Source organism: Meleagris gallopavo, chromosome 3 (assembly GCF_000146605.3).
Source record: "Meleagris gallopavo isolate NT-WF06-2002-E0010 breed Aviagen turkey brand Nicholas breeding stock chromosome 3, Turkey_5.1, whole genome shotgun sequence".
Lineage (NCBI taxonomy): Eukaryota > Metazoa > Chordata > Aves > Galliformes > Phasianidae > Meleagris > Meleagris gallopavo.
Genome location: NC_015013.2, coordinates 57097256 through 57115641, shown reverse-complemented (window position 1 = coordinate 57115641; position 18386 = coordinate 57097256). Strand labels below are relative to the sequence as shown.

Below are 18386 nucleotides of genomic sequence, written 5' to 3'. Positions count from 1 at the left end.
CTACGGTCTTTTAGCATAAAAGTTTATTTACTTAGCACATTAAATGCTTTCTGATTAAATCATGCAAGCATTACAAAAACAAATGACTTCAAATACAATTGCACATTTAAAATTTACTCAAACTTTTTCTACTTTGAGATTAAAAGTTAAGATTAATCTATCAACCAAAGATAAAGCTATGCATAAATAAACGTGTTGATATTTTCAAGATAAAATAATCAGTGAAAACAGTATTTTTAATACATATATCTGTACAAAGAATACAGACCATTGACTCTCCTTCAAAGTCTGATCCATTCATTTGATATAAAGCCACAAATGTTATAAATCTGCATACTATTAAAGCACAGCAGCCAGTCTGCCCACAATGTAAGATCCCTACTTACATATTGCAGTGTAGGACCACGTTATTTGAAAAAAAAAATATATGACTTCAAAGATTTAGAGGTTTAATTATACAACCTCCAATGGAAGTGTATAATGGCAAGTTGCACAAGTAAATCCCCACTGAATATTACAAAAGGTCATTAGCCAAAATTCCAAATATAAAGGCCTGACTTTCAGGTCAAAAATACACAATCAGTTAACATGTCTACTTTTGTGCATGCAAATGACTGAATAAACAATTTTTGTGTCTGTGCAACTCTCGGTAGTTTTTAAGTAACTGCTCATGTGAAGAATCACACAGTTGCACAGGGTCCAAGTTCAAAGTAACCACAGACCTACCCTCACAAAGTCTACATCACACCAGTTCTTCAGATGACAGTAGTCTTTCTCATTTCCCTAACTTCAGAAGAAAAAAAATTCATTCTTAATTTACACCACAAGTAGAACAACCAGAATACAAATGAGAACACTATTATAATCTGCAAGAGCTGAGCTTTGCATCTCCTGACACAGATTCCCTCAAAACAACATAAGGATATTTACATAAGATTTAGAATATAAATAATTATACTACACCATGAAACCCTAGAAACAGAATATACAAAACTTATAATACAACATTAATTATCCGTCAACCTATCAAACAGAATACTTTAATGTTAATACACCTTGGAAGGTAAACATAACCTACAGGCTAAGTTTTCACATGGCTGTTTGTCAGTGCAGCATAAAACATTTCCATAGTGCAAATCTTACCAACAGTATTAAATACACCGTCCCCTCCAGAAAAATGCTTCTCCTCCCTCCCCCTCCCCCCGCCATAAAACACTGAAGAGTCACTGTGATAACTCATATCTCATACATGGCATTGTTTGAAACATAGTAACAAAAGGAAGCTCAATTTAACACTGAGAAGGGATTAAACAATGCTGAGAAATTAAAATAAGATATGCTATAGCTGGAAGACACAAAACCTAAAAATCTGATCTATGGAAGTGGAAGAATAAAGACATTGATCCTTCGTTTTTTCATCTACTGAAAACACTGTATGACAATACAGCACATACTCCATTCTGTTAGCAACAACTTTAAGATTACTTTAATTGCTGGAGAATCACAGTGTTAAGTATATCTGCTTCTCGTAGTGTCAGGCTTTCATCTGTTAGCTCTTTATTTGGAAAGGTCGTCACAAGAACAAAATCAGTTGTTGCAAATGCTGGACGGGACTGGATAATGAAATCTCGAATATCTTTAATCCTGTGGAAGGGATACGGACATGAAAGCTGTGTATGATTCCATTCCAATCTGAATCTCTGAAGACAAAGAACACAATCTTCTAACAGACTGAAAAACTGTTTAATATGTCCTACTGGTTTTACTTTTCAATTTCATCCATAGTGCTATGGGTTGCAGCCTAGAAATGTTTTACTTCTTATAGACAAAACCTGAAGAATTAATTTTAATGCTGCTTGTTTTCTCAAATAAGAGAAATAAAAGTATTAACATAGAAGTGCATTGTAACCTGATACTTAACATAGGAAGTCAAGTAATTTCAATTCCAACTGCAAAAAAAAAAATCCCTATTAATTAGTGTACACCAAAAAGGTTAAAATATTAATGGAAGGAAAAATCTTATACAGTGATGAGAAAGCAGAGGGGAATTATTAATGCACCTCAATAGCAAGTAGGTTTCCCCTGCTTTCCACTTAGTATTGAACTAGCAAACAACAGTTTATAAAACAGACACAGCATAGCAAATATAATTTAGTTTTATAAGACATGGACGAAAGTAAGATTTTTAGAGATAAAAACCAACTCAGCAATAAAACTGAGAATAACATCTTTGAAGGTCTACTGAACTAATAAGTAGGTAGATTTACTGTAACCAAATAAGCAGGGACTTTAACTTTCTATCTTCAAGGCTTATGATGCAAGCAATGCATTTTAGTAAGCCATTTGGATCATGCATCAGCCAAAATAACTAAGAGAACACTAGTAATTATTAAATAAGCTTCTGTCAACACAGCCATCCTTACAGACGTTACTGGGAATTTACCACTTCTACCCTTCAATGCAGAGAACATAAAACATCATGATTACAGAGCCTCTCTAGCAGCCATATTGTTAAGTAATTTCTCCAACTGGTGCTGGGAAGGAAGAGCCTGGGCTGGTACTATTAAGTCTACTAAGTATGAGACATTATTGTTGGAACTTCTTGTCTATTGGCATCTCAGCTAAAATTACCTTCTTGTAGTCTACGTATTTTGTCAGGTGAAGAAGGCTGCACATTGACTCTGCCCTTATTCTGAGACAAAAATGGAGGGGAAAAAAAAAGAAAAAAGAGAACAGGTGGACTCTCAAAGCCATATAACAGCTCTGTAAAGAAACTGAGTCCACACTAAGATCATCTTCAAGGCAGGATTCAAGCTCAGTTTCAGCTGTGTTCTAACACAGTGCTGCAGATTTTGGAGTGGGCTAACTTGAGCCTTGCTTGCTGTCAAGCATGGGTAGAACCACTACTCAAATCTCTGCCTTCTGCTCAAAGTTCTCTCAGCCACGTAGAACAGCAAGTGCAAAGCGTAACTTCACAGAACTTTGCTCTAAAACAATCTCTTAGACAAATAAATGAGGTTGGCCAACACCATTTGTGATAATGCCCCAACAATGTCAATAAAAGTGATGGCAAGCTCCAAACAACAGCCTGCTAAGTTGACTGGAGCAGATGGTCACTGAATAAGGAGGAAAAGACAGAGGCATTTAACACCTCGATATTTAATAGCAATGATAGATTTTGGGATGCCTGGACCCCAGAGTTGGAGGACCCTGACTTTACATCTATAGGCAGTGGAATTGTAAAGGAACAGCTGTATTAGCTCAACATTCCTAAGTCCACAGTGCCAGGCAGGATTCATTCCAGAGCGCTGAAGGAATTAGCAGATGTTACAGCTGGACTTCTCTCAGAATTTTAAGTGAGGTCATGGAAATCAGGAGAAGTCCCTGCTGAATGGAAACTAGCCAATGTTACATCCATCTACAAAAAGGGCATGAGAGAAGAAACTACAACAATGTCCTGTGGGACACTGAAAGGCACTTAAGCAACAAAAATACTATCAGGTATAGTCAACACCGGTTCATCAAGGGAAGCCAGTGGATGCAATATTTTTGGATTTCACTAATACTTTTCATACTGCCCCCCATGGCATCCTTCTGGACAAGTTGACCAATTCTGAGATAAACAGTTTCACACCATGCTGGTTGATGAACTGGTTTGATGGTAGCATGCACAGGGTTGTAATGAATGGAGCTACAAGCTGGCAGATGGTCACCAGCGGTGTTCCCCAGGGCTCCATTCTACAGTCTGCTCAACATTTTTATCAATGATCTCGATGCAGGACTGGAGTGTATCCTCAGCAAGCTTGCTGACAATGCTAAACTGAAAGGGATGAGAGGCCTTTCAGAGGGTTTTAGAGAGATTGGAGCACTGAGCAATCAGCAGCTGCTGGCCCTTTTCCCCCCGGTAACTGTTCACAAGACCTGTAGGAACAGCACAAAGCTGGGGAGATTCAAACCTGTCATAAGGAAAAATTTCCTCACTGTGAAAGTCATCATACACTGGAACAGGCTTACTAAAGAGGCTGTTGATGACCCATGTCTTCTCAGCATTCCAGACACTTTTGGATAATGCCTTCAACAACGTTTAACTTTTGGGTAGCCCCAAAAGAGGTCAGGCAGTCTAACTATATGATCTTTGAACGTCCTTTCCTACTGACCTATTCTATTCTAATGAATCTAAACACTCACCAAGTTTCACACACATCCCATCCCTAGGAGACAAGCATCCATTGTTTGTCAGCACTAGCCCAGCCACACAGCACAACTGAAATGAGTATGGTGTGACCATATACCCTTCTGACTACAGGAATCAGCCTACACTTACAAACCATATCTTATTCAATCTTAGTTTAGGCAGTTTCAAGTACAGTGAAATAGAAAGCTGGAGCTCCAGATTACAGAAGCAACTCTGCCTATACTGTGGAATACATTATATTCCATAATGCCTTAAAACAAAGTGCTTTTACAGAGTCATCCAAATCAGCCACTGGCTTCTCCCACGATGAGCTCAGGGTTGGGATGACTACACTGAAAGGTTGTCCAGAGGTCAGCCTCCTCAAGAATAGTAAGGGGATCTCATACCTAAACAGACACTCATTATGGCTGGTACTGACTCTTTACAAGATACAGGACATCACAAGTCAGGAAAGTTTGTGACTTTGCAATTACCAAATATCCTGTGTTTTCAATTACAGAGTTTTGCTCTGATAGTCAGTTTATCAATACATCTTTGTCTATGAAAACAATGCAGATCTGTGATATTCTGGTGGAATTTTATTTCCCCCTTTTCGGTGCCTTGCTGATATTCATTTGATGATAAAGCACAAACTTACCAAAATAGTTATTATCACCTGTACTGAGTCACAGAATCACGGACTGATTGATGAAGAATTAATTATTGATGTAGAATTAATTTACCTGTGTGTTTGATTAAATCTTTGTATTAATCGGCTTCCATCAGCTAATCTGATTTGAATTTTAGTTGCTGGAACAGAATCATCAATCAGAACAGGTGCATTAAGAATGGATTTGTCCTCCTCCTCTGGAGATGAAGGTGTGCTGACTATTTCAGGTGTAAGACTAGACAAGTGGAAAAAAAACAAAATGAGATAAACAATACTTATATAGTTTATTTTCAAAGACTAAAATTCCACATATATTTTTCCTGTAACTGTGTAGATCTTTACATTTACCTGATATTAATAGGTAATCGGGTACAAACTGAAATATCTGAACTGAAATATTATGCATACAGAACATGAAGTGACAGTCTTTGACACTAGGATTTACATATCATAACTCATGGACTGGATTTTAAAAGAATAATCACACACCATTATATTGTACTAACTGTCCCAAACTACTCTAGAAATTGCTGTCATGAGCAATGTTTTACAATTCTGGGTATGCCCCGCCCTTTTTAGAGCACAAGTGATATCAGCAGGTAATTGGCAAGACTGCATAGAAAGTTTGCATTCTTTGTCTATAAATAAGACAAATCTGATTGGAGATAACTATTTGGTTCATTTCTTTCACTGCTTAAATAGCTAAGACTGCACAAGACACCAAAACAAAAAAATTCTACAGTGTGTGTGCTCATTCTTCTATATACAACCTCTCTTCCCCACCTGTTTTTGTTCTGTATTTCTTTAAGTAGCCCAGGTAAGTGCTCAGGTGAAGATGCTACTGTATATAATTGTTTGCAGCATCACTCTTACCAGAGCTTCTCATCTTTTTATTTCTTGTCAGCACATTTCCTGATTTTTTTTAAAAATAGGAAATACAGTTTGGAAATTGCTAAGAAGCATTGAGTGAATTACAAAGAATCATAAAATTGCTCAGGAGAAAAAACCTCAAAGATCATCAAGTCCATCCACAACCTAACCATACTACCCTAACTCTAACAACCCTCTGCTAAATTATGTCCCCGAGCACCACATCCAAACGGTTTTTAAACACATCCAGGGATGGTGACTCAACCACCTCCCTGAGGAGCCTATTCCAGTGCTTAACAACCCTTTCTGTAAAGAAGTGTTTCTTGATATCCAACCTAAACTTACTCTGGTGCAACTTGAGGCCATTTCCCCTCGTCCTGTCACCTGTCACCAGTGAGAAGAGACCAACCCTGCTCTCGCTGCGATCACCTTTCAGGTATTGGAAGAGAGCAATAACATCTCCCCTCAGCTTCTTCTTCCCCAACATTAAGTGCAACAGCATACTGTTAGTATCTTTTTTGGCAAACAAATATATCACGTGAATAGACATAATCAATTAGAAGCCTAGGAATATGCACAACTCAACAGCTCATATCAAATCAGTGGGAGAAGATGTTATAAAACTGATAATTGTTATATAAAAAGCCTGCTCACTGGCAGAATTGTCACTTAACTGTTTACTATGACAGTAATTTAATCTGAACAGAGATTATGCATATTGGGACAAAGTAGACACTCAAAACACAGAAATGATTTCTGCATTATTAGGTACCAGTTCCACTTGTGGAAAAATGTATATATACACAAAGTTATACATAAGGATAGGCAGAGAAATCTTGTATTTACAACAAACATCTAGCAGGTTTAAGAGCAGGTCCAGGACACAGAAGTAAGACTTGTCTTTTAGTAAGATTACATATAAGCTTCCATGATCACAAGTAACTATAAAATCAGGGCTGGGACCTTGAAATCAAGGTGGCACAAAATGATTTCACATTGCTTTCATCACCTGATTAGTTCTCCAAAAGCCTCCTAACTGATTCAATCCAGCTTTTGGCATGACATATGGACCCAGAAAATTCAGTGATTTTTACCTTCCAAGTTTTTGCCCTTCTCCACTGAAAGCTTTGAATCGCAGTCTTGGCTTCACATATTCCTGCTCCTGGTGGTCTTCCATATCCAGGTTAACCTGGCCACCATGAACAAGTCGCTGCAGTTCCACAGGAATTTCCCTTAATACAAAAAAAAGGCTCTCAGTTATGGTCTGTACTGCAATGAAGAATTACACAAATATCTTACACAGTACAAGTTCATGCTTGCACTCTGCTTACTTTAAAAGCTGTAGGTGCCCAATTGTTTTGCAAATTGATTTCATCTCAGAATGACGGATAAAATGAAAAATTAAAATGAAGAAAAAAGATCAGCCTAGAAATCACTGACAAAAAATGCAGAACTAGAAGCTTATATGAGTAAGAAACCAAAAAAATCAAATTTTTATGTACTCTATGCATCTGATGACAAATATGGAACTCATTTTATGGGTGCAAACATATTAAAAACCTCAAGGTTTCTGCTAATTTCAATCATTTTGAGAAAACAGTTTTCTTCATTTCACTTAAAGGATGTGCCTCAATAAAATTGCTATTTTAACTCACCCCCTTTTAACAGACTCAAGAAACTGAGCATTTATTGGGTCTGAATAGGATCTCAGTTCTCCATCATCTAAACTGAAGCCATTCCTCCACAGTTTCAGCAAAATTTGAACCTGAGGGAAAAATATTGAAGTTCCAGAAAGTGAAGTACATAAGTAAGGTATTTCAGTTTCCTACAAATTACCATTTATTCCAAGACCATTTTTATATTTGTAGTAAAGAATCTCTTATTAATCTGTTATTTGTGACATACAGATAATACATGACTTCATTATGAGCTTGACAGCGTTTCAACTACTTTTAAAAGCAGTAAACACTTCTTGTTGATAAATCAAGAAATAAATGCATACATTCACAAAATATTACTGATACACCAGTTAAAGCTATAATTGCTATTTCCTCAAATTGTTTAACTGCAGTTAAAGTTGATACTAGTTCTATACCCTGTTCAAATTCTGAGCACTGCATCCTGGACACCAGCTTCCTTCGCTCCCCTCTGATTTTGCTGCCTGCACATACCACCAGCCAAAGCCTGTATCACTGGAGACACTGCAGCTCTCAGAAGTCTGCATCCCTCTTTCCTGCAACACCTTAAAGCCCAGCAAGATCAGGCTTTCCAGTAAAACTGCTTAGAAAACTAGTCCTGCCTCAAATAGTGGTAACCTCACTGCAACGTGCTTCTGGCTCAGCAGAGCAGGCTATTACTTAACAAGTAGAAGGATTACTTAAGAGGGAAAAAGGCATCATTTCCTGGCAAGCCATACATAAGCTCCCAACCTAAACCACATTCTTTAGCTTCTCTCATTTTTCCTGCATTGATGAGCTTAACATCAACTCTAGTCATTTGTCTGAAGAGCAAGGTATAGAAGACTTTGTATTTTGACTCCCCCACTTTCACACAATGACGTGATCCTGAACAAAATAAATCTGACAAGAAGAAAGGGAGAAAAAGAAGAAAAGATTAGCTTTTAACCTGAATCATATCCCTGATCCAACTTATCACTTCTGCTGGCTTGTAGGAATAAAAGGCTGGACTAGACTGTCTTTCAATCAAACGTCTTAGGTGGTTTTTTTTGTTTGTTTGTTTGTTTTAAACATTATGAGACTAGCAGTATATATAACCTTTATTTCTTTCTTACTAATAAGTGGAAGAATTTAAGCCGTATCTAAGACACAGGGAAAAGAAGACTCAAACTCGTGCTCAGACTGAAAAACTGGCAAATAAAAACTTTTGATGTCTCCACTATCTTTGTATTATCAGCTAGGATGCATTTAAATTATAAGGAAGAAAATGAGGAATAATTTAAAAGAAAAGATGACCTGATTTTTCCCACATTCGATCTTGAGTCAGAGTAGACTATTCCACAAATTGTGTCAAGTACAGCAAAGAAGTGTCAAGATGAGAAGATGTGAGTAACCTGCATAGAGAGGATTTACAAAACCAGCCATTTATAATTTGTGCAACAGAATGCTTTAAAAAATTTCAGCCACTCACATGAAAACATGCAAAAGATGACTGCAAACATGGACAAAACTTTTTTTTTCCCCTCCTCACTCTGTTTCTCAAGTAGTGAAATCAGCACTTTCTCAGCGGTGGGTGGGCACAGTGTGTCTGACTTGAGCCTTCTTTCCCACTAGTTAGTCTGCTATAAAGGGAAAACCATGCATTCTCCACCATACTGAAAATAGTTTGCAAAGAGAAATCTAGCACAAATTGTACACAGATTATATAAAAAAACTATAAAGACACAGTGAACTGAATATTATTATTAAAGAAGGGACTCTTTTAGCTTATCTATTCTCAGAAATAACCATGCCTCAAGTTAGCATCAAAATTTAAGACAGTTTTGAACTTGAATCGTGTCTAGAGAAAACTAATTTCCATTAACAAAAAATAAATGCTTCAGAGGTATTAACATAGCATTTTTTTATATTTTGAATTAATTTTGTTTTCAAGCATTTTCCATAAAAAAGCAAAGGGTGACATTCACAGAACTGCCACTATGCTCAAATCCACTTTCAGCTGGTTAATAGACAGGATGTGAACTGCTTGGTTTCAAAATCACTGGCGTGCTCATAAATCTGGAACAGAGTTCAAGCATGTCTGTAGTAGCTCAGATGCATGTGGGGGAAAAAGTCCTTGGTTAAGACCTGCTTACCATAAGAAATGAAACAAGTTTGAAAATGATTACTTGTTAGTCAGCCTCATCCCTCAATTCCTGGGAAGGGTCTGGAGCATCTAAATCCGGAAATCATTTTCCAGGCATAGGAAAGACATCAAATTCATCATGACCAATTACCACAGATTCACCAACTAGAAGCTGTGTTTGACCAAATTCTGTAATGAAATGACTGGCCTGGTAGATGAGGGGAGAACAGTCAACACAGCCCATCTGGAGATCCTCACAGAGGGGCAGTTAAAGTTTACGCTGGAGGCCCAGAGGGTAGCCAAGAGTTGTACAGTCTAGTTGGAGGCTAGTAACAATGTACTCCGCAGGCCAATACTGGGTTTAGTCCTGTCTAGATTCTTCATTAGTGATCTCACCAACAGAACAGAGTATCCCTGAACAAGTTTGAAGATGACACAAAACTGGGAGGGGTAGCTGATACACCAGAGGATCATGCTGGCATTCACAGAGACCTCAACAGGCTGGAAAAAGGCCTGACAGGAACCTCACGGAGTTCAACAAGAAATGCAAAGCCCATCATCTGGAGAAGAAAACATCCTAGTCAGTACAGTGCTGGGGGGCACTTACTGGAAAGCAGTTTGGCAGAACCTTAGAGGACACCAAGTAGAACATGATCCAGCAATACAGCCTTGCAGAAAAGGCAGCTAATGGTATCCTGGACTGTATTAGGCAAAGCTTTGCCAGCAGTTGGCTGGGGAGGCCACATCTACAGCACTGTGTCCAGTTTCGGGCTCCCCAGTACAAGAAAGACACAAATGTAGTGGAGAATGTCAGGCAAAGGGTCACAGAGATGAAGGGAATGGAGCATCCTCTCCTATGTGGAAAGTCTGACACTGAGCTGGGCATGTTCAGCCTAAAGAAGCGAAAGCTCAGGGAGATCTGAGATCTCATCAGTCTGTAAATACCTGGAGGTGCAAATAAGACAGAGTCAGGCTGTGTACGCTGGTGCCCTGTGCCAGGACAATGGGCACAAACTGGAATACAGGAGGTTTGCTCTGAACATCAGGAAGATTTTTTTTACTTCGCAGGTTTCTGAGCCATAGAACATTCTGCCTAGAGAGGTCGTAGAGTCTCCTCCTTAGAGATCTTCAAAAGCTACCTGAACATGGCATCCTGGGCAACAGGCTCTGGGCATACCTCCTTGAGCAGAAGCATTGGACCAGATGACCTGAACAAAGACATTCCCAGTCTCAACTATTCTATGAAATCATGGCTAAGTACCCTGCTAACTGCATTCAAGTCATAATCAAGGCAGTCTCTCCCCACAGTTTTGAAGAAATCCTTCATCTTTCCAGCTTTCCTACATTTCAACTATTTGCATGGTCTTAACACTAAGAAAAACGCAACTGACAAAATAAAGCTGTGGTATCATTTAACATAGAGACAACTTGCTTTTCTAAATTATGAACTACCCAAAAATCATTATTTTTAATTTATTATTGTTATTATTTTACCAAGCATGGTAAAGATATTCAGGTGGTAGGTATTTACTAGTAACTGTCACTTCCAATATGTTTACAGAGCAAAAAATATTAAACAGAAATCACTAATTACCAAGGGATTTTAATTAACCCAGATCAGTTCTGTGAATGCCTACAGGTCTTAATAGCTGTTGCATCTCTTCTCTGCTTTAATTCTAACCTCTGCTTCACAACTCAAGTCAGGAGATCAGAATGCTCCCAGCAACTCAAGTTCCCAAAGTTGCACGCGGTCACCCAGTCCTCTTGTGAAGCATATCCATAACAGAGCCCTTAATGGTATCTACTAAATAAATATTTTTCCTCTGGGAACGTTTTCAGTTAATTTCTACTGAATACATTTCTAATATTTAGATATTTGTCCTTCTTCATAAACAACTGCAGTAATACTGGTATTTTAAGCTGTAGACCCAGTAAAGGCAGGCAACAATCAGGGACACTGTTTATGGCTATTCAGAATTGTACTTACATCTTGATTTTCTCCATATATATATTCAGAGTGCTTTTGAGACGAGTCACCTAATCTATATCCACCACCAGAAAATGACTGAAAAATAGACAAAGTAAAGCTCATTGAAAAGATATCTGAAACAGTTTATTAAATTTATCAAGGTACAATTAAAAACAACAGCAAGGTTGCTTCCATGGTTAACAGCAAACAATTGTAACTTAAATTTTTAGAAAGTATACGGCTAGTGATTTGTATAGGATCAATATTAGTTTCTAGTCTGTACACTTTTTCAAACATAAGTAATTCAAAGCAGACATTTTGACAACTGCAGCTGATTTTTAAAAATCAACTTAATTAAAAATGAAGCAAATAATCCCAATTCAAGTTGATTCTTAACAATTCTTCCCACACAACATGTGCAAGACAAGCAATGGATCAGGCCTAGCCAGCATGGGTTCATGAAAGGCAGGTTCTGCTTGACCAACCTCATCTCCATCGACAATCGAGTGACCCACCTGGTGGACCAGGGAAAGGCTGTTGATATGGTCTATCTAGACTTCAGCAAAGCCTTTGACACTGTCTCCCACAGTATTCTCTTGGAGAAGCTGGCATTGGCTAAGGTCAATGACAAGGAGTTCAACTAGACCAAGTCCAGCACTTTGGCCACAACAACCCCAGGCAACGCTACAGTCTTGAGTGGTTGGAAGACTGTGTGGAAGAAATGGACCTGAGGGTGTTGGTCAACGCTCTGCTAAACAAGCCAGCCATGTGCCCAGGTGGCCAAAAAGGCCAGTGGCATCCTTGCTTGTATCAGAAATAGTGCAGCCAGCAGGAGCAGGGAAGTGATCATCCCTCTGTACTCAACACTGGTGAGGCTGCACCTCGAGTACTATGTTCAGTTTTGGGCTCCCCCACTACAAGAAAGACATTGAGACCCTGGAGCATGTCCAGAGAAGGGCAACAAAGCCCTGAAGGCTCTGAAGCACAATTTATATGGGAAGCAGCTTTAGAAACCAGAATTATTCAGTCTGGAGAAGAGGAGGCTCAGGGGAGACCTTATCACTGTCTACGACTCCCTGAAGGGAAGTTGTGGCAAGGGGGTTCAGCCTCTTCTCCCATGTAACTAGTGATAGGACGAGAGGGAATGGCCATAAGGTGCACCAAGGCAGGTTCAGGTTGGATATTAGGAAAAAATTCATCTCAGAACAAGTGGTCAGGAGACAGAATGGGCTGCCCAGGGAGGAGGTTGAGTCACCATCACTGGAGGCATTCAGGAAACATTTAGATGTACTTAGGGACATGGTTTAGTGGGGAAGTATTGGTGGTAGTTGGATGGTTGGACTGGATGATCTGGGAGGTCTTTTCCAACCTTGGTGATTCTATGATTCCCTGAAATTGCATGGTATCCCATCACTTTATTTTCTAGAACAAGCTACCGAGCACATACAATATACAACTGCATTGATCAATCCTCTGCTATATGCAAACCACAGAAGAACATATTTGCTCTCATGTGATTATGCGAGTTTCGAAGAGCCTGATGTAAACAGAGATCAAAATACCTTTTGACTTTTACCTTCGCTTTACTGAAGTCACCAGATGTTCTTGAGGCTTCATCTAGTGGTACAGCCCCGTGTTCTTTTGCTTCTTTGAAGAGTTCAGCAACAATTTTACTTGGATTGTTAGAAGCCCCAGAAATTTGTAATCCTCTGTATTCTGAGTCACCTGAATAAAATCTTTAGAATAGTAACATTCATAAGCAACAATGCTTTAAAACGACAAGCATCATTTTCCTCTTCCCATTAGTGAAAGTAAGTCAATGAACAAATGCATTTTCAAAAACAGGGTGGAGCAATGTCAGAAAAAAATAACAATTACTTTCACAATTGTTAAATGAGTTTTCTGTTTTTAAAATACCTTTGGTTTTCTTTGTCATCACTCATGCTTCTCTCCGGTTTTCTCAAACTTCTGAAAGAATCTATTTTAAGACTGTTGAGAAAAATGAAAGAACATACATGAAGATGACCGGCACATACTCGCCACATGTATCAGAGGTACTAAATTTTTCACATCCAACTTCTGAAACCACTTCTTTAAAACTAAGGAAGGATATATTTTTGTTGTTACCATTTTTTAAACAAGACAATTTTATTTCTAAGCCAGACAGATCCACCTTGACAGTAAGTTTATCTTCTCATCATAGCTGTTTGTCCAAGCTACACGGATGCTTAATACTGAATAAGCCTGAAGTGGAATTCTGCTGGCAGTCTCAGAGATAGTGAAGGTAATATTACAAGCTGAACATCAATTGGAGAATCCTGTCTAACAGTATTAACTTCACTTCAAATTCTACCCACATTTTAGCTGATTTTGTTGCCTAGTGAAGCGGCTGCCGCCACTTTCTTTGATGTCCTGGAATTCCTGACTATGAGTATCCCAGAAACTAAGTAGTAATAGTTTTCACTTCTATCCTGCATGATCTTAGAAACATATAGAATGGCATTGTTGCAAAGACTTTCAAAAGATTATTAAATGCCAGTTTAATTCTATCTTAGAACAAGGACCAGTTGATAAGCTACCAGAAGACAAACGAGATTGTTAGTTTGCAATATGCCAGGAAGAGCTGTACAGATGTAAACCCTCATCCTGGAGTATTTCACAATAAAATTCATCAATGCAAGATCTGCATAAAGCATCCAAGCTCCCAGGCAGGATAAGAACACACAAACAACAGTCTGCTACGTGGCAGTTTGCTAGTTCAGGCTTAAGCTGTGTTTCACCACAATACATTTCAAATCAAAATATAGTGGAGCAAGACATCACTTTTAAGTACTGGTGTTAAAACAAGGTAATTCTACAGCTCCAAGAAGGCTCTGCTTTTTATTTTCTTCTTAGAAAATAAAAAAAAAAACAACAAACGTATTACTACAAACTTAGGTCATGGGTACTAAAAGCTCTTCTATGGTGTTATTCTTCTATTCTTAATCTCTTCTGTTTTCTTCCTTTGACACACTCTGGGCTTTGTACTTTTATGCCAACTGTCCTAAATTTGGTGAAGGTGCTAGAGATTATATAACATACAGAATTTGCTCCAGCAGGGCCCACAGACATCCTCTATACCTACAACTGTGCAGACAAATAGATGACTTCAAGAGAAGCATTATGTTTATGCTTCCACTGCTCATTTAAAAGGAAACTAAAGTAAAAAAAATATATATATACATATACATATATCATTTTGGATACCATGCAAATAGCAGAACTGCAGGCATTTTCCACTTCAGATTCCAGCATGACTGCCAACAAAGATCAAGTGCTTGCCAATAGCAGTCATGCTAAGTATTTGAGCACTGTACTGCAGCTTTTTCTTCACCTGGAACAGGAAGCTGTAACTTCACGACAGGTACTGGTAAATAGAGCTGTTTGTTTAATTTGTTTATAAATTCTGTTCTGCATAACTGATCTTAGGCAGTTTTATCCAAGAAACCCAAACTATTGTTCTGCAATTTTCCCATCTGGTGCTAAATTCCCTCTTCCTAAGGATCTGCATTTGCAAATGGAAATGCATTTGCTCAAGGTATAGTGCTGCTGACTAAGCTCTTTTTCTGCTATTTGACCTCTTTTGAAATGGAGATTCATATTGGCAGCAGAGAAGGAAAGACAAGCCAAATACAATCCTTGTTATGGCATCATTGACAGTGATGATTTAAAGACTTCTTTAGAATAATTTAAAGAACAATTAATTAAGAACTGGCAAGGTTCCTTTATAAAAGTTTTAAAGCTATATTGAATCTTTAAACCCCATGTGAACTGCAAACACTACAGGACAGCAAAACCTGGCTTTATATCTACAAACATGTCTTCTATCCACACAGCATCACCAAACAACTTAATCACAAAGTCATCCTAATTTCTCTCACCTCCTATGAACCCACTACTCATTTATCTGGCTAGTTACTTAAGTAATACTGACCTAAACAGAAGACTCAGAGCAGCTCTCATCAAGTTTCACACAAACTACTGATTTGCTGAATTTTGAAGAAGGAAAGAACTGCAGTATTTTTCTGACACAGCAATTACCTGAATTCTATCTCTGCAGAAAAAAAACAAGCAACACCTGATTTCACTTAGAGCATCTTAATCTTATCTTAGGTAAGTGGATTTAAAGCACTTTGGAATAACATATAACACAACAGCTCCCAAATAAGTATGACTAAAAAAGCTTTCTAAGACGTGGAATATGCATTATTACAGGGATTCCTTACTTTTGACTATGAACTGCTGTAGAGCACTGTCTGTACAAAAAGAAGACAAAGTAACCACGAAGACAACATTTTGTTAGCTAATACAGCACCTATTTGACACATTTGACACAAAGCGTCCCTTACCCCTTTGAGTTACTCATCTTTGTTGTGGTTGCTTTGTCAGGACGCAATGACTGCCTTTTAGCTTCATCTTCATATAACTCTGCCAAGGCCAACTGTTGGAAACAGTACTCTTTTTAGAGGTCTAGAGCTACATATGGAACAAAAATAAGACACACTAATGCTAAATGCGTACATCATCAGAAAATTAGAGACATCAACATGAGAACTCTCAATTAATTCTCTAAATTCAGCTTCCTTTCTATTTTATGAAAAAAAAGCAAGAAATACTCAATATGCTCATGCCAGAGTGATGTGATACTTGTACTCTGCTTGCACTTGGTCCACAGTCTCATTAGTTACCTTCAGCCTATATTAAAGCTTCAAAATACACACACCTATATATGTTACACATAATCTCTTCAATGCTAAAAAACTGAAATAAAGTTGTTAAGAATCCATTTGATAAAACTGGGAAACAAATAAATTTTACAACATAAAAATGGAAAAAAAATATGCAACTGAAGTATGTACCGGGATTAAGACAGACACTCAGCCTGACTGGCTTGATTTCCAAATATCATTGCAAATATTTCTAATAAGAAACTTCTCCCCACAGGCTGCCATATCAATGGGAGGCACATCTAACACACCATTTTTTAGCAACTCACTTTCGTCCTGAATAACGTTCTACGTTGTTTCGTAAGTTTTCCTTAATTTAATACACGACATCAAGTCGCAGGCGCAAGGACCATAAGCAGATGGTAAGGAGGAAAGAGAGACTACCAACTAACTTCAGATACACGCCTGTACTCAGAGGCCCGGCCCTAAGGGGTACGGCCCCACTAGGAGCCCCGCTCTCCGCCCTGCCCCCTCACGGCCACCCCCGAGACAACGCTCCGCCCCGCTGAGGATCCGGGACGCCCCTCCCCGCCCGCTCACCTGCAAATCTCGCGCGCTGGGCGGACGGCCGCCGCCGCGGTGCTGTCGCTCCTTCCGGACAACCGGGCCGGCAGCCGACATTTCCCCTTCCTGCTGAGCGGGAGCTGCCTCGCCGTCCGCCATCTTCTGAGGGCGGTAACCCTTCCCGCGGGTCGACTTGGGCGGGGCCAGCGCCGCGCGGCACTTCCGGTTGCCATGGCAACGGAGCGGCCCGCCACCGGGCTGTTTCCGTGGAGACGGATGGAGGCTCGTCGCCATCGGAGAGAGCTTGGGCGGCGGGCTTCGTGTCTGTGTGCCTGTCCGTGTCCTCTCCTCCTCCTTGCAGAGGCAAAGCAAAGCTGCATGCATAAGCAAAGCAAAATAAATTTCTTTGTTCATAACTTCCCATTGGTGGGCAGATATTTAACTGTTTCCAGGAGAGCACTGTTTGATCAGTGCTTCAACTCTTTACAAGGGTAGATAACGGAAGGATGAGGGGAAATGGTTTTAAGTTGGAGGAGGGAAGATTTAGGTTGGATGTCAGGGGGAAGTTCTTTACAGAGAGAGTGGTGAGGTGCTGGAACAGGCTGCCCAGAGAGGTTGTGGATGCCCCGTCCCTGGAGGTATTCAAGGCCAGGTTGGATGGGGCCCTGGGCAGCCTGGTCTGGTATTAAATGGGGAGGTTGGTGGCCCTGCATGTAGCAGGGGGTTGGAGATTCATGATCCTTGAGATCCCTTCCAACCCTGGCCATCCTGTGATTCTGTGATCATATTCAAGGATTCCTTAGGAATACAAACAGCATAAACACAAACGTCCGCCTTCCTTTAACCATTGCTTTAACCATCGCTTAACCATTGCACACAGTGTTGTATGGTACGGGATATCCTTTCAGCTGTTTGGGACCAGCTGTCCTGGCTATGTCCCCCTCTGACTTCTTGCCCACCCCCAGCCTCCTCACCAACAGGGCAACGTGGGAGGAAGAAAACCTCCATGCTGTGAATGCGCTGCTTAGTGAGAGACAAAGCTTGGGTGTGTTGTCAATACTGCTTTAGTCCCAAATGCAAACACGGCACCTGGGGGCTGTTATGAAGAATATTAATGCCATCTCAGCCAGATCCAGTGCAATGAACCCCTGAAATTTTGATTGAATATTTTATGTCCTAATCTGTACTGAAATAAAACAATGTGCGAGAGGTAAGACTTGGAATGACCCTAAGTACAACTAATGAAGAACAAGTAATATTTGAAAGTGTATGTTTTCTGTTTCCCAAGAATGAACGTAAGAGCAAAACGAAACAAGGCAGTAAAAGAATATTTACATAATGAATATATTTTGTATGTAATGGAAAACAAATATTGGTAGTAGTACAAGTAGAAATCAATAGATTGGTTCCAATTAGATATTTCATTAAGAAGTAGATCCATTGTATATGCACACAAATAAATCTCTGTAAGGCCAGCTGAGATTACTGGCAGCTGAAGAGTTTTGTAATGCAAATTAGTGAATATGCAAGTGATTGCAGCATGCAGTTGGCTACTTGGGATTTCATCTGAAATTGTGAATTGACAGCTAACATCACTAATTATCCAGCATTCACACAAAATGCTCTATTAAT

General features: G+C 39.3%; 1 protein-coding gene across 2 annotated transcripts; it reads right to left on the bottom strand.

The window, feature by feature from the left end:
* Positions 1-653: 653 nt before the first annotated feature.
* On the bottom strand, positions 654-17164 carry UBXN2B (UBX domain protein 2B). 2 transcript variants are annotated; one of them, XM_010708960.3, is made up of 9 exons: positions 16791-17161; positions 15873-15964; positions 13402-13473; positions 13061-13220; positions 11503-11580; positions 7370-7479; positions 6809-6946; positions 4918-5079; positions 654-1644 (listed from the first exon to the last, which is right to left on the bottom strand). In XM_010708960.3, the coding sequence occupies exons 1-9, from the start codon at positions 17136-17138 to the stop codon at positions 1482-1484; spliced, it is 1323 nt and encodes a 440-aa protein (XP_010707262.2). In that variant the 5' UTR covers positions 17139-17161; the 3' UTR covers positions 654-1481. The 2 variants fall into 2 exon arrangements, with proteins under 2 accessions (XP_010707262.2, XP_019469594.2); XM_019614049.2 differs by having other exon boundaries at positions 1460-1700; positions 16791-17164.
* Positions 17165-18386: the final 1222 nt, after the last annotated feature.

Bases quoted from the DNA above. Each gene is read 5' to 3' on its own strand.
- UBXN2B (XM_010708960.3), bottom strand. From the start codon at position 17,138: ATGCATGCAGCTTTGCTTTGCCTCTGCAAGGAGGAGGAGAGGACACGG. The intron at 15,965-16,790 runs GTGAGCGGGCGG...TGTTTCCAACAG, and splicing joins CCAGCGCGCGAGATTTGCAG to TTGGCCTTGGCAGAGTTATA. The intron at 13,474-15,872 runs GTAAGGGACGCT...TTTTCTCAACAG, and splicing joins AAGATGAGTAACTCAAAGGG to TCTTAAAATAGATTCTTTCA.